The sequence below is a fragment of the Ictalurus punctatus genome, chromosome 15, assembly GCF_001660625.3.
Source record: "Ictalurus punctatus breed USDA103 chromosome 15, Coco_2.0, whole genome shotgun sequence".
NCBI lineage: Eukaryota > Metazoa > Chordata > Actinopteri > Siluriformes > Ictaluridae > Ictalurus > Ictalurus punctatus.
Window position 1 is genome coordinate 17,401,703 of NC_030430.2, and position 21,734 is coordinate 17,423,436.

Sequence of the window (21,734 nt, forward strand, 5' to 3'; positions counted from 1 at the left end):
TAGATTTCAAGTGAATAATTAGACTGATTGGTAATTATGCTAAGTCACAACACCTATCAACATCAGTGGTCTAATAAAATATGAAACAATGAATGTAAAGTTACAAAAACTAAAATAAATTCAGAAAAGTTAGTATATGGGTCTACATTTTTAACCAATGAGCTTTCAGAAAGGTCCTAATTCTTTTAAACTGGAGCTAGATAAATGGATTTGAAAAAAAAAAAATTGCATGATGTTTAGTGCATAGGTTCATGCATGACAGGGTGGAGAGGGGGTCTCTGCGTAGCCTCCTATCCAGAATTTACTAATCAGATGACTAATTTTTATATTCAGAATGATGTATATGAGTTATCAGTAAACATGACATGCTAATTCAAGTTCACATGATAATAATAATCCATAAATCTAACAGAAATCTACTTTTTTCTATTGGATGAATATTGTGGGTGTCACAGTCATCTTAACATTGACATTGAGCCATTTATTAGTAAGTCCTTTATGTGTTTAAAGTCATTCTGCGACAATATTATCATCATCATCACCATATTTCTATGGTAATTAATTAAATATGTTATATTATATTATATCATATGCTCTGAAAAAGACCCTTAGGCCAACATAAATTGTATTTCATAAATTTGATCAGATAATAAAACAGACTGTTTGCAATTCTGCTTTGTACAGCACCACATTACGCTGTCTTGTTACAATCTATAGCCTTATGGTCCAGCCATTTTATTGTCGCACACAAAAGGTCAGCAAATTAACGTGCTATAAAGACCCCATTTAATGTTTATTGCTGCTTAATGTGTTAACTGGCAATTCATTATGAAGAATTTAGCGTGACATGGTTTACGGCTATAGGCTAGGAGTAAGTCTGATTTGGCCTTGAGTGATAGAAATGACAGAAAAATAAGATATGGAAGGGAGAGAGAGAATCTAAACAGTAATGTTGTTTATTAAGGCGATTGTAAAGGGTTGCTCCCCGCCGTCACTCACAAACCCCCTTCGCTTTTTGGCGCCAGGACTACCTCCGCTGTTTAAATGGGCCAAGTTAGAGAAGCGGCGGAGAGCGCAAATCTTGTTTGGTCCGGGTTTAACTAAAGCGTGACTTTAACGCCACATGGAGAGTTAAAGGCAGAAAAAAAAAACATGCAGACGTCCCATTAGTTGTAGACATTTTACCGCACGCAAATTAATATGAGACCGAAGAAGGATAATTAATCTTCGTCTCTGTCAGAAATAAGAAGTTTACCTTTGCAGCATGTTTTTACCCTTGAATCTAAAATGGGACATAAATATTAGGCTGGAGATCATAAATATTAGTTTGTAGACTGATGAAAACTAGATAGGGACGAAGTGAAAAGGTTATGCTTATATCATATAGGTGTGTGTGTGTGTGTGTGTGTGTGTGTGTGTGAAAGGATAGTGCAAATTAAATTTAGTATACGGAGGTAGCCTAATTGGAAGGAAACACCTAAGTGCAGCGCTGAGGCAATACAGGATCAGTTCTCGTTAATTAAGCATCGGTGACCGTCAGCGTGGCGGCAACATGGCAGGCGGCCTATTAGTGGAGCGGCTCCGATTAGATGTGGTGGGCAGGAGCGCGCCGGAACCCGTCACGCCAGCAGCGCAGTGAAGAGCGCGCGGAGTGAGCCTGCTGAAAACGCACGCGCTCTGCCGTCGCACAGCACAGCAGCGCGTGGAGTCCCACGGAAAAAAGAAAACAAACCACAGAGCGGAGTCAGGAGCGAGCCGACTGAACTCTAAAAAAAAACAACAACCAAACAAACACACACACACACACGCACGCACGCGCGCGCGCACACACACACTGAGGACACGCAAGTTGGCTCGCGCAAGCCGCCACTCACTCCTCCACCGCTAACATGCCTGCCGTCAAAAAGGAGAGATTGGACGGAGACGACATGGCATTAGGCGCCTTTGCGCAACCCGAATACTTGGCCCCTTTAAATGCCGCCGCGATCCCCGTAGTGACCCCTCATCCGCCGCCGTACGACCACCTCTTCGCCCATCCGCGCGCCTACCTGGGACTGCGCGACACGCCACTGCACCGGCAGCACCTCCATCACCAGCACGCGGACGACCTGATGCTCGAGAGGTTCTCCTCCATCCCCGACTTTCAGCCGTTCTTTGACAACGGCGAGCCGTGCATCGAGGTGGAGTGCGGCGAGAACAAGGCACTGCTCTACATCAACAAACTGTGCCAGGGCAGCAAGGGACCCTCCATCAAGCACAGGGGCGAGTGGCTCACACCGAACGAGTTCCAGTTCGTCAGCGGCAGAGAAACGGCCAAGGACTGGAAGCGGAGTATTAGGCACAAGGGTGAGTCCCATTCATTACACTCGAACTACAGGATATACAACTTATATCTTTTGTTTTTGAGTTATGGCTTTATCTGCGTGGAGTTTCTTTTAGGAAGGAAAGGGTTACTCGGCATTACACCAACTATAAGTACGGAGTTTACTGAAGCACAGCAGACCAGCACGCGCTAACTTCCCATTCGGAATAAGACTGTGCGTAATTTGGCATCTGTCAGACATTCAACCGGAATCGGGATAATAAACGTGTCCCATTATGTGCACGGGGGGATACTCGGATAGTCGCGCGTGTGAACACTGAATTCTGTTATAGGGGTTTGAGAAGTTGATATTAAACGCCGGTAAGTTTGAGCCAGGGATGGTTTCTATCCTCAGTGCATCTTGTAAACGTTGTTGAGAATATTTTAAACGTGCCTCAGTAAACGTGTAACCTCTGTTCCGAATTTTCAGCAATTTCGGGTTGTTAAGCGGAAAGGCTTTTTTGTTTAGTCTTTACATTTGCTCCTTTCTCTTCTTGCACAGAAGTGCATATCAAGTTGGAGAAAGATGTAAGTGAGCTTTCGCGTTTAGAGCTGGACACAGAGGAGCACGCGCTCTGGTTCCGACACTCGACTCCGAGCTCGAGCGCTTCACTGTAGCTTTAGATTACTAGTGCACTAGTAGATGTATGGCGTTTTGCGTTTAGAAAGACTTTAAAGCTGGAGACAGTCACTTCTGTGAAGGTCTGTAGTTTCTCCCCATGGACTTTACGGAGGTCTAAAGCTTCAAGCTCACACTCTCAGAAGTAAAGGTGCCAGATGTGCTTTCACATGCTGCTGATGTGGTACTAAGAAGGGTACAATGTTTCTACCAATCTTTTTGCTATCGTTTATCTTTTATCACGTGATGTACCTCGAATAAATGTAAAAGGTTTCCAGGGAAAATACACATACTAAAGGTACAAAACATCACCAGCACCAAGGAAAAGTACAGTTTGGTATCTTTATTTCTGACAGTGCAAGAGCATCCTTTAAAAGGAATGGTTCTAAGAAAAGACTTCTGCGTGTTATTTGGTATCCAAACTTGTCTGTTTCCATTTACTACTGTAAATTGCTAGCTTTTTACTTCTACTGGAATCGTAAGGCTAACATAGCTAACAAGGCATGGAAACGTATGTCCACACTTAGCAGTATGCAAAATGTAGTGAAACTTCAGGACAAAACTGAAGATAGTGAATTTGGACAGCAAACATGCCACAGCTTATCGGGTACGTTTGGACTAATGGAAACTTTGTGTATGTATTCTTTTAAGCTTAAAACTACTTAAATGCTTTATTAAACTTTTTACAATCGTTATACGACTCATATACTGCCATGTTTTGGGGTAAAGCCATTTAGCTATCAGGACTCCAGGATAGAACTGTCGATCAGAATACTTTTGAATAATTGTTTTTTTTTATATGTAACTAATTTATTCCATAACACTTAAGGAAAAATGCTTTTCCTGATTTTAAGCAAGATGTAACTATAGTGCGCATATCTTTTTTTGTATAATTTATGTTCCCTCCTCGTTTCTTCACTTCTCTTATTATGCCGTAAAGTTTAAAAGTATAATATTTTGTATTTTCTTGCAGGGAAAAGTCTAAAGACACTTATGTCCAAAGGAATCTTACAGGTGCATCCTCCAATCTGTGACTGCCCTGGGTGTCGGATTTCATCTCCAGTGGTAAGGCTGGTTTTACATCCTTTTGCGTGTTCCTTTGTTGGTATCAAAATCGTTTCCTACTGAAGGGTCATATTAAAATGGTTTTCGTGTGGATTTGACAGTCATACAAAGCTATCAACATCCTCCAAAGTGATAACAAGCATATAGGTCTAGGGTTTAGTGCATGTTGACTGTCGGGGAGTCGGGAGGACGGTGACATGAAAGTGATCCTGAAAGTGATCCTGAAAAGTTAATTAGCTCTGAGTGCAAGGAAAGGTGAAATGTCTGGAACTGTGTGTTTATGTTTGTTGAGTTGCCATCAGGTCAGGATTCTCCCATCCAGGCTACTGGAGTGGAAGTTATAATGCGTTTTATTAAGTTCGATTAATGTTTAAAAATGTTACATCATTTTGAATGAGGATAGTATACAACTGTGCACTAACTCTAATGTCACTAAGAACTTGGAAAAGCGTCAGCATAACAATTGTTGTTACCAGCTTTTGTCAGCTGGAATGATTTGAGTGCTAACCAGGTAAATAATTATTTCAGTTTGAACTGAGGAATCCTGTAGAATGCTCCATCATTAAAGAGAAAGGCTAAATATCATAACGTAGCAAAGTTGCAATAAACTTTGGATAATATGTTGCTATGAAAGTATTTTAATCTTTAAAAAGTGCCAAGCCCAGATTAATAAATTCTTCCTAAAAGACATTTCTTCAGTTCTTTTGCAGTTATTACATCTTGATTAAACAGGTGCTGATCATATCCTGGAGTTAATCAGTAATATAAATAGCTGACTACTTCCGTATCCCTTAACTCCCATCTGCTTATATGTCCTCACACCTTTAAAAGTCCACTTGCCTTTGCACCTTTTTGCAAGTGGGTGACGAAATCATTTGTCTGTGTGTGTGGTTTTGTTTGAGTGTGTGTGTGTGTGTGTTTGTTTGTGTGTGCAGGTGTGGGTGTGTCTGCATGTGTGTGGGTGTGGATGTGGGTGTGGGTGCGCGTGACTGGCTGCTTGGAAGGCAGCGGAATCTGTCCGCACAGGTGCTGTTTTTTTGTTTATCTGAAGCGAACACATCTGTCGTCGCCTCTAACGGTTAATCTGTAGGGAAGGGTGTAAGAGGCTTACTGAGTTACTGAGCGTGGCTACGGGTGATTACTGGGTGTGCGGCACGCAAGGCAGAGGCAGTGTAGATAAGCTGGAGGTGTCTGATGCAGGTAAACTCATGATGCGCGCTACACCTAGAACTAGTGATAAACGTCAGTGGAGCTTGGATATTATCTAAAGGTATCCTTGGCACGTAGATAGTGGTTTTGGATAAGACTCTGAGGAGTCTGTGTGATAATTGTGTTTGTCTGGTCTCCGTCTGATTATTGTACGCGTTAGAGGGAAAGTGTGATGTTGCTATGCTACATTATACAAAGAATTCTCAAATCAATAGACTTAAACTATTGGGCAGGTCTGTTAGATAGAGATAAAGCCTGTGATGGAACTAACTCATACTGCGTATTTAGATTCTCTGTCTGTGATACTTTTTATTTGATTCTTGCTCTAATCTCAGTTTAGGCTAATTTCGGACTAGGCTTAATCTAGTCTATTTACTGTCATATAGACAGTAGTCATAGACTGTCATACACTGTCATAAAACGCCATTTTAAAACAAAAATTCAGTAGTGTAAACAGGGCCTTACTGCTGTCAATGGTTAAGATGATGTTAAGGTCACATGACACTGAGGGTGCGATTTGGTTTGATTTGCATATTCATTTATAGCTTTTGTATTTCCACTAGCCATGCCAATATAGTGCAATATCATGAACAAGGATTGATTTTTGTTGCAAGCTGAAGCATGTTATTACTTAAAAATGTGTTAAAACAGTTTTGAAATTAGTATTTTTTTGATAAAGAGAACGCTTCTTTTTTTCATCACTAAATGGATCTTTTGAAAAGCTGGAAAGCTGTTTTCATAGTGTTTTCAAGCACACAGCGTGGAGGTTATGTGAGAAGCTGCTTTGCTAGCTGTGGTGTTTGCTGTGGAGATACAGAAGACCTCTAAGAACGTTTGTTCTCCCCTCACCACTCCTTCTTCCCGTAAGCGTGACGCTGGTTTTTGAGAGGGAGAGGTGTGGACGCGGAGGGCAGGCTGCCGAGCTTGCTTTGCCTGTCGTTGTACACACACACACACACACACACACACACACACACACACACACACACACATTGTAACTGTGAGATAACAAGACACAGTCCCTGTGCATGCACACACATAGGTGCTCTCTCTCTCTCTCTCTCTCTCTCTCTCTCTGGCTCTCTCATGCTACTCTCACCCTCACACCAGTATAACACAAACATTCACACATACCAACAGAAACACAATAAATTACAGGAACACACTCACATCAGTCATAGGCCTCAGACTTTGTAACGCTTTCCTTTGCATCCTCGCAATCATAAACCTGTCAATCAACGCTATAGCTAATGTTTTGGTTCCTCATTTTGCGGTGAAGTGTGAAATCTAACACTGAATGAATTTTTCCAACAATATTTTTTGAAATAAGTCAAACTGTTCAAGTACCCCTGACTTTGAAATTGTCTACTGCATATAGGTTATATATAAACTCTTTCTACTTGTGAAAAAAAATAATTCAAGAGTGCTAGTGATGATGCTTAGTCCTATCACAGGCTGATATTCAAACTGTTAGAAGATGACATGTCAACATGCAGAAGCTACATAAGTTAGCCGACCAAGCTACCTTTGCTAAAGACAGTGATGAGCAAAATTCTGATGGTTTTAGTACACTTTGACATGTTTATGTACTTGCAAGTAAGTTGGTGAGAATTTGACAATGCAAAAGGAAGGTTTGGATACAGAAATTTTATGTACATTTTCCTAGCAGTTGGCTATGAGGACAGCTATGTGCTAGCATTACCTAGCATAGAGTAGAGCACAGTTATACATTAGCAATGAGCTAATTGAACTTGGTATTACCATTCTGACACATCTCTTTTGGTGAACAGACGCCTTCAGACCAGACTGAGGTTCAGAGAAACACTCAGATTCCCCAATGTGACCTTTTTGTAATTGTCCAATAGGCTATAGGTAATAGCATCTTACAATGCTAAAGTAATTAGCTGAAATTATAAAATAAAAGCACTATTATGATAGATATACTAGATCATTTAGTGTACTTACTGATCATACACACTTGTGTAAACCATTATTGGTGTAATAGGGGTTAAATATGTACTAATCCTTATATAAAGATTTTGTAGGGCTCAGTGTTGTGTTTAGAGGGTGGTCTAAATGTGCACGGGTCCCTTTAAGAGCCCAAGCTGACAAGCCACGCTGGCTGTTGTCTCCCAGGAGAAATGTGCTTCCTCCGCTCTGTTTTTTCAGCGGAACTAGCGGAGGCCGGCAGGAAATTGCACTCTCCTCCGGCTCGTAAATATCTCTTCGAATCAGACCCCCCCATCCTACCCCTCCCTCCGCTCCATCCTGGGTTGGAAAAGGTTGCCATGCAGGAGGTCGGGGATATGGCTGACTGGAGTGAGGGGTCAGCTCAGGAGTTTCTGCATCATTTCCTCTAAAATAGGCATTAATTTATTAATGATCTTAAGTACAGTGGCTGTTAAGGATGTTTTGGATTTTGTTTGTGTGACTTATAAACTTCAAACACCTGAGACGTCTACAGAACTTATAATTATATGTCATACTTATGGAAATTTAGAGTTGTTCATGTGTTAATAGTCTGGCTATGAGCAGATGTTGACAAGAAACTATTACAGAAGAATGATTTGATCTTTAGAGGGTTGTTAGCTATAACACATAGACTTCCTGTGCAGCAACAGCAGGAAGAAATCTATTACACACTGAGTAGGATCATTATGGAGAATACATTACATAACAATACAATACAAAACGTTATACAGAAACAACTGCTATAAACAATATCAAATGTCCGAGAGCTGCATTATAACTGCAGTAGGACTGCCATTGTTTTTACATGCACTTACACTGAAGCATAATGGCAGCAATATAACAAGTGGTTGGGGCAGGGCTGTGTGCCGATATGATACTGATATCGTGATAAATAATGTAAAGATACACTTTTTGGAGCGTATTATATGTACAACACAGCCCAGATTTACTGTTATGCCGCTTTTACACTATGTGATTTCAGCAATATTTTTTACTATCACACTGGATGAGATGACTACATTCTGCATACACCTGGATTCGTGCAGAAAACGGGGTTGCATAAACTTCAAAGTGAGCTTGTAGTCGTAAGGATAGTTTTTCTGTCCATTAACATGTTTTGTTTACATTTTGCAATTGCTGCTATGATATTTGTAGCCATTCTGTGAGATTAACATCGTGCTATGCTGTCCTCCTGTTGGTGGCTTTTATATGAGTGTCATAGCAACGCTCTGAGATCTTTTTATTTTTAAACTTTGTCGTTTGCTTTGGTTGCAATGGCACTAAATCATTCGCTGGTGTTCTAAGACCACCGATCTCAACTCATCATGATTGAAAAATCATAAAGTGTAATGCTAGCTTAACTGACCAGGTCATTGGATGTTAATTTTTCACTTAATGAGCCCTCAATTTATTTTTACCAGTTGTTTTATTTTTCCAGTTATCATTTCACATATTTACTTTTTTCTTAAAAAATACATTTTTTGTATAGTTGTGTATGTTTCTTTGGGAAATCTGTCAGCAAGGCTAAATATATACTAGCCTAAATACAGTATATACATACTATCTATCAGGAAAAGGTATAGTCAAGTATTGTGATATGATATTTTTGCCACGTCATCCACCCCATGAGTAGTCATGGCGTGACGAAACCTCAGCAGCCCAGTAAGAACACTCTAATGAGGCAGTCTTGGTTTAGCATTATAGAACATGGTATTAGGAGAGCTTTATCTCGGCAATACGACTCTCATTTGACAGAGCAGAGCTTCAGGGCTGTGTACAGACCCGAATGGCGGCTGACGCCACTCTGTCTCACAACAGCTCCCTCACTGCGGGAGGTTAGAGAAAACGTGTGCATGTGTATGCGCGCGCGTGTGTGTGTGTGTGTGTGTGTGTGTGCGTGCACGTGTGTGTGTGTGTGTGTGCATCCCACGTACGTTTGTGAGTGTTTGTATCCCCCACATGGAGCTGCGGCTATGCTGCTATGGCAACGACAGGATCCCTCCTCAGGCCCTGGAGTGAGCGAGTCTGCCCTGCGGTCTGTTACGTTAGTGAATTAATGCGACTCTCAACGCTCCAGAAAAACCTCCACAGACGTCAGCGGCAGTTCTACCTGCTCATCTCATTTGGCACTTTGCTTTCAGTGCAATACAATGTAATGACAGCTGTTGTGCGCCTTCACGCTAACAAGCAGCCATGTGTTATGAAATCAGTGTGAAAGTAAACTCCTGGAGATGAACAGATGGGGCAAAAGTGGTGGAACTTACAGATGGATGGGTTTATTTGTCCGTATGCACGCATGTGTGAATGTTTAAAGTCAGGGATGGGACAGATTTCTGATACGTGTATTTGAAACGTAATATCTTTTGTTCTGCTCTATGGCTAAAAACATGCCAAAGTTCATGAACATTGCAGCAGATTCAAAAACACCTGTCTGAGTGGTCAGGGAGGAAAATGGAGAGCTAGCAATGTCCTAAATCACTCATACTTGTTTAATGTTTAATAAGTGTTTAAAAGATTTCACATGCTTGTAATGTATTTTCTTAGTCATCGTTTTTGCTAGCTAGTGAGCTGAATGCTAGGTAGTAAGGTGGGTGCTAGCTAGTAGTCAAAAATGCTAATATCTTGTAGCGATGTTAAGCTCTTGCTACAGGAGGGAAAAATAATAAAACTATAAAGCAGATTAACATTTATGGTTCATAACTGAAATAGACACCAAAGTAATAGTATAATTGATTGATTTAGTACACACCAGCAGTGGTACAGCATTAGCTATGATTTACTAGTATGCTAACATTACATGTCTAACCTCATGTACTGTTTTATATCAGTATTTTGGGATCCATTTACATGTTGGGTATTTTGTATTATGCATCAGACTACACTGTGGCATGTTTTTTTGCCCATCCATGTGCTTGTTTTATGCTGCAAGTATTCTTGTTTGCTTCATTTTAAGTAAAAAGTCCTTCTCTGTCCCCTTTCTCGCTGGACTCGTGTTGGTCTGCTTTCTGAGGACCGTGGTGGAGTCGTTACTTGTCTGTAACGCTCTCCCATGGCTGTCTTGGTGGGTCTATCCAAACACAGGCCGAGAGCGGCTGGCACGCATGGCTGCGCTGCCGCTGACGTCCAAGTGTGGGGAAGCGCTCCATTGGACTGAGACAGGCCGGAGGGGGTTACTCTCCTACAGTGCTCGCTTGTCTTTCAGGAAACTGTACCCAGCTCTGACACTCTATCATATAATCCTTTTGCTTATGGAAAAATATAGAATGGTTTTGCCTTTAATATTTGCATGTGTGTATTTTTTTCTTACTATCGTTTTAAGCAAAGTGATGAAATGTGGTTTGAAGGGCTGTTTCCTCAGTATGGCCTGCGTTTTGTCCTGTTTGTCTTGATACAGTGATACAACTAACGGATGTGTTGGTGTTAGGTATTGTGTAATATGTGAAGTTCTTGTTATTGTCACGTGGCCTTCACGAAAATCAAGTAAATGTGGATTTGTTGTTGGACAAGGATGGGAGATGGGTTCCCGTAGATTGGGCAAGTTTTTTTCTTTTCCGCTCTTCTCTCTCTCTCACTCTCTCTCTCTCTCTCTCTCTCTCTCTCTCTCACTCTCTCTCTCTCTCTCTTTCCAATGTTCCAGTGGTTGAAACTAGGTGCAGTAACTGCCGCCAGCCCTCCACAGTCCTCCTCCCTTCCTGTCTTCCCTCCTTCCCTCCCTCTCCCCATTCCACCCCCCCAAAAAAAAAAAAGCTCGCGCCAAGTCTGCCCGCCATTCCGCCTCCACACTCACACAGCGCCGTTACGGCTCACACGCACATACGCACACACACACACACACACACACACACACACACACACACACACACACACACAAGTGGAGGTTACGGCAGACAGACGCGTGACTCATTAGGCATTCTTCCCCCAGGGAGAGCAATGGGGGAGGAAGGGAGGGCCACATGCAAGCACGCCGCAGCTGCAGGAATGTCACGGGCTGCTACCGCGATACGTGTGTGTGTGTGTGTGTGTGTGCACGTGTGTGTTTGTGTGTGTGTGTGTGTGTGTTCATGTGTAAGAGTAGGAGAGCAGGAGTTTGTGTGTGACAGAGAGAAGGCACACACAGTCCCTCAGTGACATAGCAGCACACCTTTTGGGAAATAACATCTCTTGGCTTTTACGTAATATCCTCATTTTTTAGTCTGAGTGAAAAAGTCTGAACAACTGAAGACAAACTTTGAGCCTCCTCATTTAAAAGTACTTTGTCACTCTGGAAAAAAATGATTAGTTTAAATACTCAACCACACGTGTGTTAGAAAGGAGATACTGTATAATCTTTAGGACAGAGCAGCCTAGAACTTTCCAGGTAGTCAATAGTTAGGAATATACTGTTGGTGGCATTGATATTCCACTAATAATCTCCTGATAGATCTGCCATGATTTTTATTTTAGAGCAAATCTGCTCTCTTTTCTCTGTTTCTTGTGTCTGTTACTGTAGGTCTGTAGATATAGTTTCTTGCGCTGATAGGAAGCACAGACTAACCAGAACTAGGATGCTTGTAGCCTGGTGTGTGTGTGTGTGTGTGTGTATACGTGTTTTGTTCCTCGATGGACAGTGTAAATAGAGCTCTTATCACTTCAAGGTAGACATTAGACTCCTTCACAGAAGTGCGGCTTATAGGAAATTTTAACTCAGTACATTTTCCATCCTTCAGAATTACCTGACCACAAGTGTGTGTGTGTGTGTGTGTGTGTGTGTGTGTGTGTGTGTGTGTGTGTGTGGGTGTACAGCCCAGTGTGTGCTCAAGCCCAGCATTTCATGTTTTTGTTTTGGAACACCGTACGTTACGCGGAAGTGTGTTTCCAGAACAACAGTGTGTGGAAACATTGTTTAGTGTGCTGAATAGGACCTGGGGGCTGAGCGGGGGCTTACCACAAGGTCTAGGTGCAGGACAAGAGCAGTTGTTTTTTTTTGAGGGGGGGGGGGGGGGGGGGACGACGACAGAATGGAGGCGTAATGGGCGACAGGAAGACTTCTTTAGTGCCTCTGCAGTCTCAGTACTAAATCGATGCATTCCTGTGACTTTCTATAGCAGTCAGATGCCCATGCAGTCTATACACCCACTTTGCAACTCAGAGACTGAAACTTGTTTTTTCTTTGAAGGTGTCAGTCTGTGTTGCCTGGTGATTCTTTTTAATGAGAAAAATCACTGACACCCTTTAACTTGTACACGGTGTTGCACTTCACATCTCAGTCTTCAAGAACTGAGCCAAACGTGCAAAAGTGAAAAAACAACAACAACAACAACACAAATATTGTCTGGAACTTTGGAACTATGCAGCCTGCTCATCTTCTGGGATGTTTTCATCTTTCCCTCTCTTTTTTTTTCTTCTCCTTTTAACGCATGCCACTTGAGAGAATCCAGAGGGTCTGCACCTGTTTGCCTCTTGGCTAGTCTCCTCCACTCCCTGCCCCAGCCTGCCACTCACACTGCTGTCCTTGTGGGATGCCATGAGTGTGTGTGTGTCTGTGTGTTTGTATGTATGTGTGTGTGTGTGTGTGTGTGTGTGTGTGTGTGTGTGTGTGTGTGTGTGTGTGTGTCTGTGTGTGTGTGTGTGTGTGTGCTGGCCTCGCGTGCGGAAGTAGGGATGGCTGCAGGGCTAGCCGGAGTTTGACAGAGCTGAGACACAGGCGTGCTCACATGCAGTCACACACACACACACACACACACACACACACACACACACACACACACACACACAGTCCCATGCACTGCCTTTCCAGCTGAGGATTTCAAAGGCACATCCATCCATACATTACAACCCCAGACAAGCTTTCTCTCTGACTTTTTGTCACCTCCTCTCACAATTCCCTCACACAAGGGAAGACAGAGACTCAGTAAGGGTCACTGTAAAGGTCACACTTACCCCCCAAAGCTATTCTTCTTCTTTATCCCTTCATCTCTTTAGATGTATTAGAGGGACAGAGGAAGAGATGGAGTCAGTATCACATCTCCCTTGCTGACCTCACCTCCATCCCTCAGCTAGGATCAGTTATCTTCCACACAACCTTCTTATTAGTGATGCGCTGTTTCTCAGTCTGTAATGGAGTTTGTGGAATCTCATGCATGGAAGTTTAGAGTATTGCACATTTCCTTCAACTTTTGAGAGAGTGCACTATCTAGCTAACTATTATATATATTATATTATATAATTTTATTCACCATATCTCTGTTTCTACATGGTCTGTCCACACCAAGTAAAAACCACACTGACTGTTCAAGCCAGAACTTTCGACCGACGTTGTCTGTATTGCTTAAAGTGATGTCATCTTTTGCAGGAGTGAATGCTGACCACTATGTGAAAAGTTGTCATTTGTATAATGCAAAATAAAAAATATTGAGATAAAAACGCCATAATGATAATAATTCTAAACAGTGTTCGTCTTTATAAGCGGAACTGTTTGCCATTAAACGTGTGGATACACCGAGACAGTGTAAAATGTTCGATTATATTGTACAATTTCTGAAATGCTTTGATAATTCATCGTCCACGGATTGTTGCTAGATCATTTCTTGCGCAATGCCAACTTTTTGTTCATAAATTAGCCAGTCAGAGTCCCACAGAAACTCAAAAAGTGATGCGTTAATGGATTACTTATTATTATTGTTGTAATTAAGCGAAGCAAATCTACGTCGTGATGATGCTCTTGAATCAAAACAATAGATCCCTATGGAGCTATTCACACCGGTGCGGCAAAGCGAGATTTTTTTTCCCTAACCAGTGTGTTGATTTTTTCCCCGTCTCGCTGCAATGAAACGGGCCATCCAATTAGATTTGAGCTTTAGATCACGTGCCTGAAGCCACTGCTGTTGCACAAAAGAGCGTGATTGGTGGCGCTATAGCACAGAAAGCTGTTTTGTAAACCAGTGTACACACAGAAGAAAAGTATTCTGGAAGAGAGAACAGAATGGATGTTGAGTTCTTGTTATCATTGGTGTCTGAGAACAGAATTTTTTGATAAAAGTCACAGCGAAATCCATTTTCGAATCCATTTCTTTCTTATTCTGTGCTTCTTTTTTTGTGTGCCTTGTGGTGCTGTGCGCCAACAGTTGAGTGGTTCTTCTTCTCAGTGTTCATAGATGATATCAGCTGAATAGTGGGTTGCGCCACCTAGTGTGCAGGAGTAAAATGCATTTTCGGTTAGCGGCACCTATCGTGCAGGCGTGAATTAACCGAAAGCGATCGATCGTTTTGCGTTCGGCGTGAAAGCACCGGTCGTCGACGATTCGCTTCGCTTTATCGCGTCGCGCTCAGTGTGAAAGGGCCTTAAGGCTGAGACGATTCTTGATCTAGACATGACTCACTGTCATAGACTGCCGCCTTTTTAAATCTGCTTGACTCACCTCTCTATTGTGGAAAAATAACGTCTGGTTTTGTTACACGTGACAAACACTGACAGCGACTTTGAAATTGATTTGATTGAGGTGACGCTTGGGCAGTTGAGAAGTTGTTTGAGATCGTATGCATTGAGTAGTGAGAACAGTTCGAGAATTACATAAATGATTACGGTCAACTTTGCGGATATATTTGGATAGAGATATGCATGCCACAAACATTCCGGTTCTTGTGACTATTATGAAGTCTGTGACATGAGGACAAAATTTGAATCGGCTGCTTTTTGTACAATACCAACTGAAAGCACGGCACACGGTGCTTTCCTGTACCGGTTCGTCTGCTTTTTGCTTTTTGGCTGAACTCCTTTAAGTGTGGGAATGCAGTGGATGCCTGGGCCTGTCCTCAGCGTCTCAGTGTGTGTGTATCTCATGTGTGCTCCTGCAGAACCGTGGGCGTCTGGCTGAGAAGCGCACCATCCCTCTGCCGCCAAATCGCGTACCCAAGAAGGAGCTGGCCTCCGTCTTCAGCAGTGACGAGAGCGAGGGTGGCGAGAGAAGCAGCACGGACCATGCTGACATCAAGCAAGAAGAAGAGCTCCACTACACTACGATGAGAAAGAGGTGAGTTTCTGTGCATTTGTGTAACACACTCATCAAATCTTCCATCTACTTCATGGTGATTACTATAGAGACATCTATCTGAGCAGTGTTAAAGAGAAGACCTGTACTGCTATATACACACATTCTACATTACATACAGACGGACACACACCCACAGCTTATCTCTGCACACACATGCACATAGAGCTACATTCACACACACACACACACACACACACACACACACACACACACATACACACAGACACACTCTGACATGCTGGGACTTTAAATAGGTATGGACGCCAGCCCGCAGACCACACACGGAAATAAACACATGGACTTCTCACCTCCTCTGTGAGGAGTGGAGATGATACGGGTTTAGCAGTGAGACAGCTGCCGAGACAGTCCAACATTCGAAAAGCAAGTTAGCAGACCGGGCTGTTACAGTATGAATCTCTTTCGGATTGATGACTGTTCTGGGTCACAATGTAACCGCTTTCATCTTTGTAAATGTGAAATGATAAATACTAAGTGCTTTCAGTGAGGTTAAAAAGACATGACTCATATACTTATTCGTGTATTTTGGTGCATTTTGGACTGTTTTGTACCTTTTTGTAATCGTTATTATGAACCGCCTTATTAATATTTTCTAACATTAAAGTAGTAAAAATCCTACTCTAATTGTCCGTTAGAGTCCAAACAAACATGACTTAACTACATAACATTAAATGTGCAAGATTAACAAACTGATGTATAGTATTTATCATGTAGTATTCCGCAACCCTAATTAGGGTGAGGAAAGGTAAAAAAAAATTGTGCTCATTAAATTTCCACAAGTATTTTTTTTTTTCATGCTCCCAGACACAAGAGCTCAAGGGAGCCTATTATAGCACACACAGGCCTGTGATAGGGTAAGAGCCATGACTAAAATGCTCTAGCTTATTTTCTGGCGATTTCAGTCTGCCTAAATGTATTACAGCTGATGATTAACCAGCAGATGTCAGGCATGGCAGAGTCTACAACCAGCAACTATACTTTGGTCAAAGTACCTGATTTTGTATCCTAAAGGACATGCATCCTAAAGGGCATGGCTCAAGGTCCCTTTCCAGAATCTTCACACTAACTGTCCCTCAGTGATGGAATGAACTTCCAACCTCAATCCGGACAGCAGAATCTGTCACTATCTTAACAAAACAGATAAAGGCCCACCTCTTCCGTGAACACCTAACTAACCCCTAAATCGCCAACCCCACATTATCCAAAAAAAAAAACAAACTTACTCTGGCTCTTACACCTCTATTCTGCGCAGTTTGTTTTTTCTGGAACTCTATTAATAAATCTTGTATGGTGGCACTACTTGTATTGTTCTCCGCTTGATATATCGCTTTTCTTGTATTTCTTGTATTTGTAAGTCGCTTTGGATAAAAGTGTCTGCTAAATGAATTAATGTAAATTTATATGTAAATGTAATATACACCTGTGGATCTGTTCATCCACGCAATTATCCAATCAGCCATTCATGTGGTAGCAGTGGAAATATATAAAATCATGCAGATACTGGTCAAACACTTCAGGTAATGTTTACATACAACATCAGAATGGGGGAAAATGTGATCTCGGATACTTTGATCATACTGTGGTGTGATTGGTGGTGCCAGGTGGGCTGGCTTAAGTATTTCCGAAAGTGCTGAGCTCCTGGGCTTTTCACACAAAATAAAAGTCTTCAGAGATTATACAGTATGGTGTGAAAAACAAATACATCCAGGGAAAATCGGTTCTATGGGTGGAAATTTCTTGTTGGTGAGAGAGGTCAGAGGAGAATGGCTAGACTGGTTCGAGCTGACAGGAGGGCTACGGTACCACAAACAATCACTCTTTACAAATGTGGAGCTGCAAAGTATCTCAGAATGCACAACACGTTGAACCTTAAGGCAGATGAACTATAACAGCAGAAAACCACATCAAGTTATACTCCTGTCAGCCAATAACAGGAATCGGAGGCTACACTGAGAACAGGTTCACATAAACTGCACAGTTGAAGACTGGAAAAAGCCCAGGTGATGTTCTTCTGATCTTCAACTGTCCTCTGCCTATTGTATATTTCCCTTTGTGTAATCCCCAGACACGACTGTCTCTGATAGACTACTGGAATCTACAGTCTGGGCTAGAAATAAATCATCCCCAACATTGCTTCTTCAAACCATTCTGTGCATTGACCATTGATGATGCTGGTTCCACAAATGTCTAAAAATAAAAGAAAATCCAGCTTAAGACATTTGTTAAGAGTCTGTTGTTGATGCCAAAAATGAAATTAATGATTTTTATCTTTGAAAGACAGGCGGCTTAACCTTGCTAGTCCATTTATACCCTGTCTATGATTCTATGTGCTTCTATTTTCAGTGTTTGATATAAAGTTATCAGTAGCTAGTTAAGATACTGGTTGCAGCGTAGGTGTTTTTCTGTTCTTGGTAAAGCCGTCTCTTTTCTAATGATAAAGGGTACAGAAGGATAAGGCCTTGCTCTATCTTAACAGCGTTTGTTGAAAACCTCACAATCACACTGGATTTTGTCCACCGTTTCTGATCGTCTATGGCAGGAGATGAAACCATTGCAGAATGTAAAGTGTTCTCACGCAAAGCTGTTCTTGCATATATGGATCATAACATGTGAATATACATCCTACACAGGGTTCACAGGCATATTTTCCTCCCAGCAAAGCCATGATGAAGAATAAACTAGGCTCCTCAAAAATGAAATCCAATGTAATATGGTTTCAACCCCTCAGGCGTAAACTCATTTAAGAAAAACGGATGATAATGATCAGTATGTTGCATAGATTTGTTTATATGCATGAAACATGTACAAGATATATGTCTTCTGTGTGTGTAGCTTTTAGAAGTTTTTTTTTTTCTTTTTCTGTCACCCCTTCAGTACGCCTCACCCTCTTAGTGAGCTCCAGCCTACAATCTGTCTGCGACGATGAGGACAGATCTTGAACAATAACGCATTACAGGATCCGTCTAACCTTGTTAAACCGATTCCACCCCCCCACGGCGCTTCTTCCGCCAGCGCCTAAAGATGCTAATGAATTTAAAGAACACTTATGACGAATATGGAGGGCTTTTACCCAGTTAACGGCGGCGGACTGTGAGGAGCCTCGTCTCTTCGTCTGTTTCGTCCAGGCTTCTTTCGCCTCATCCCCACTTCACTTAGACAGGGATCTGACCCAAACAGATAATGGGATGTTCAATCTATGCAATCTGATTTCCATTGAGCAGGGGCTGGGTAAGTGAGTTGTGAAGGGTCTTAACAAATTGAATTTAGTCAATGGGTGAAAAATGGAGAATTGGTTTTATATGTGAGTGTATTTACGCCCTATCAACAAGCAATTGGGGTTATTGTGGTAGATGTGTTGGGTGACATTATACTTGGAATCTTATTCATACATCTGGAGTATAACAGTCCACCTATACGTGTATGCTTTTCTGGTCTAAAAGTCAGTGCTTTGTCTCTGCTTACCATGTTAACCTGTTGACCTGGTAGCAATGGAATATCCTAAAGCATAATTTTTACACACATTCCTGTAGGCCACTGAACAACAAAATTTGGTGTTTTCCTGAGCATCTTGTCATCTTTTTTCGGGATGTTTCCCCCTGATGTTTATATCCGCTTCCCACCCATCAGGCATTTTTCCACTATCACACGGCATCCAACAACCAGGGATGGCAAAGGCTATCCGAACACATCTTTTCAAACTGCGGCTCCTGTAACGTCAGGGGGCAGCGTAACACACTCGGAGGAACGTGCTATCTGCCCTCTTCCGCATAAGCTCACGGTTGCCTATGACTAGTTAGCGTCACTGTGATTGAAAGGGGAGAGAGAGTTTGCCATCCGTCCTTCCCTGAGTGCATGGCCAGGTTTGCTCTCTTGGGCTCCCGTCCACAGATGGCTGTGACATCATCGAAATTCAAACTCATGATCTCCGGATGATCGGGTGAACACTCTTCTGTGCCACTCGGAACCCCAGCACCTGGTCATCTTTAATGCAGTCTTTAATCTCTTCAGTAGAAAGCTCATTCAATGCAAGTGCCTCATCTGCAATTGCTTGTTCAATGTGAAAACCTATATATACACATAACCGCACACTGCAAGTAGTGTGAGCATCACAGTCATTTTGAGATTTTGAGACTCGTCTAGTGTACACTTTATTTTTTTTAACCAGCTTAATGCTAACAAGTGATTAGCTTTCATGCTAAAAGAGGTATTGCTAAGACACGTCAGGTTTTGAATAATAAGTGGGAGCTCCGATAATACTCAATACTGTGCTATTTTATGGCTGGAGACATAATCCCAGAACTTGCAGAGCTTGAAGCCCCTGAAACACTGAAGTAGGATTCGTTGTCTAAACAGTTAAATAAGGACATAGTGTAAATGGACAGTGTGTAAATGCAGGCTTATCTGAACAAGTTTGGCGGTGGCATCCTGATTACCTGCAGTAACAACCTGGTTGTGGTCAGACTTTTCCTCAAGCCTCCCTGTGCACTCTCTGTCACATTGTCAGCACCAGGGCTGATTGAGAAGTGCTGACTGGTTGTCTGAGTAATTACTGACTAACCACCATGGATTATATAAGGCAGTATATCAGTCTAGAAGCTTCTAAAAACAACTTCTCCATCAGACACCTTGACGTTTCTTTATAAGACCAGTGTCGCAGTCATTTGTGTCTAGCAGATTGTCAGGCCTGTAATATTTATGTTTGAATTTCGGGATGGTTTTCTAGCAGTTATGGAGTAAGTGGATTAGAGAGGCATCATTGGAGGAGGAAGTTGATTCCATCCAAATAGACCCTCCCACTGAGCAATAGCAGGGCGGTAAAGGAAATTAAACAACCCTTTCCTGCCCCTATCTCGGTATTTGTACTGATTTTACGATGGCCTCTCTGGCATTGTGTTTTTGAGGAAAAGGTGTGTGACCTGTGGTTAGTATTACAAGGAGCTATATGCCGTTAGCTAACCAGAAGAGACCTCGAGAAGCTAGGGGCATAGCTTCCAAGTGCATAGCGTCTGTCCAATAGTATATATAGAGCTTACTGAGCTTTGCGTAAGCCTTGTAGAAGGTTCACATTATTGTGTACTTCTGTATTTTGTTGGTAGGCTCTTACGAGGTGTTGGGCGTAATGCAGTCAAATTGTGAAATTGTGAAAAAGCACACCATTTTTTCAAACTTTTTTCAAGATTTTTTGTTTACATTTCATCAAGCCTTAGATGGACAGGTATGTGATCAAAGTCTCTTTAGTGGACATCCTGCGGCACTCTTTGTCTTGGAGAAATGATGTGCCTTTAAAAATTGACCTCCAGTGATGCAGCCATGTGGTCCCTTTATTCGGCTTTGTTTTGTTAAGGCATTTCCACATGTGATTTCAAATAGTAGACTGCTGGGAAGAGGGAACGGCACTGTAGGCTTCCTGGAAAGAGCTTCCTCTTAGAGCCGTAATTAGTGGCCGTGGCTCTTCTACAGTGTGCAGAACCAACTACACACTGCGGACATTTACCAGTTATAAAAACTAACAGTGCAAAAACCTGTTTATGCTTCTTGAACAAACATGTGATGTATGTATCTAATAGTGTTGAGTATTTACCCTTTAGTAAACTAACAATACATTAACTGGGTTTTGGGGTTAATTTTATATTCCCATACACTGGTTTCCTGCCTGTATATAATATCATATTCTTTAGTGGAGATATTTGCATGTAGAAAAAGATTTTGTTTTTGGATCCTTTTTGTATGTCGATGAAATGTTTAAAGAATTGTTAGAACATCTTTTCCACCAACAGTGTGCTGGTGCTAAATAACGATAGTTCACCGGTTTAAAAGCCAAACCATTATGAAATCATACTATCCAAAGGCAAATTGTTCATGCACAGATTAGGGAATTCATTTCTGACAACAGAAATGTGCAAGATAAGAAATGATCTTGTTATTGCTCTTAGCTGTTTATTATTGTGTGTAGCTGCTCAACTGTTTTGCTTGCATTAGCATTAGCAGTCTAGCTTTTAATTAGTAAAACGATTCACTGATTTGCTATTGTTATATTTTTTCAAGCATGATAAAAAATCTAACAATAGTCAAACTATACTATTCAAACTATATTCCAATCTCATTTTGCACAAATTTTGTTGTTTCTTGCGAGGTGGAAGGCAACAGAACTGGAACTATATCAATGGAAATGTACCGATATATAGATCATTTCTGTGAGATGATTATTTACACTGCAGATAACACTTTCAGTTTTGCATCAACTCAAACAGGTAATCAGTATCACTGATGCCAGCCACTAATGGTAAATCCTTCCATTTGATTATTTCCTCAAATGTTTCAAATATTCTATCTACCAATCTACCTACTACAAGCCTATTAGCACTCAGCATGGAGAAATACTATATTTTTCTGAAGCGTTGCATGCATATTAACCTACCATCAGGCAGAAACAACAGAAAAACTTAAGAGGACGAGCTGT

General features: G+C 41.7%; 1 protein-coding gene across 4 annotated transcripts in view; it reads left to right on the forward strand.

Moving 5' to 3' along the window:
* Positions 1 to 1,092: 1,092 nt before the first annotated feature.
* samd11 (sterile alpha motif domain containing 11) overlaps positions 1,093 to 21,734 on the forward strand; it is a 66,667-nt gene continuing 46,025 nt past the window's right edge. For 3 of the 4 annotated variants that reach the window (XM_017487631.3, XM_017487633.3, XM_017487632.3), the window contains exons 1-3: positions 1,093 to 2,346; positions 3,955 to 4,046; positions 15,060 to 15,235. In XM_017487631.3, coding sequence (XP_017343120.1) covers positions 1,890 to 2,346; positions 3,955 to 4,046; positions 15,060 to 15,235 — 725 coding nt within the window. In that variant the 5' untranslated portion in view covers positions 1,093 to 1,889. Of the gene's footprint in view, positions 2,347 to 2,493; positions 2,684 to 3,954; positions 4,047 to 15,059; positions 15,236 to 21,734 lie in introns of those variants that run through there. The other variant, XM_017487634.3, reaches the window with a different exon arrangement.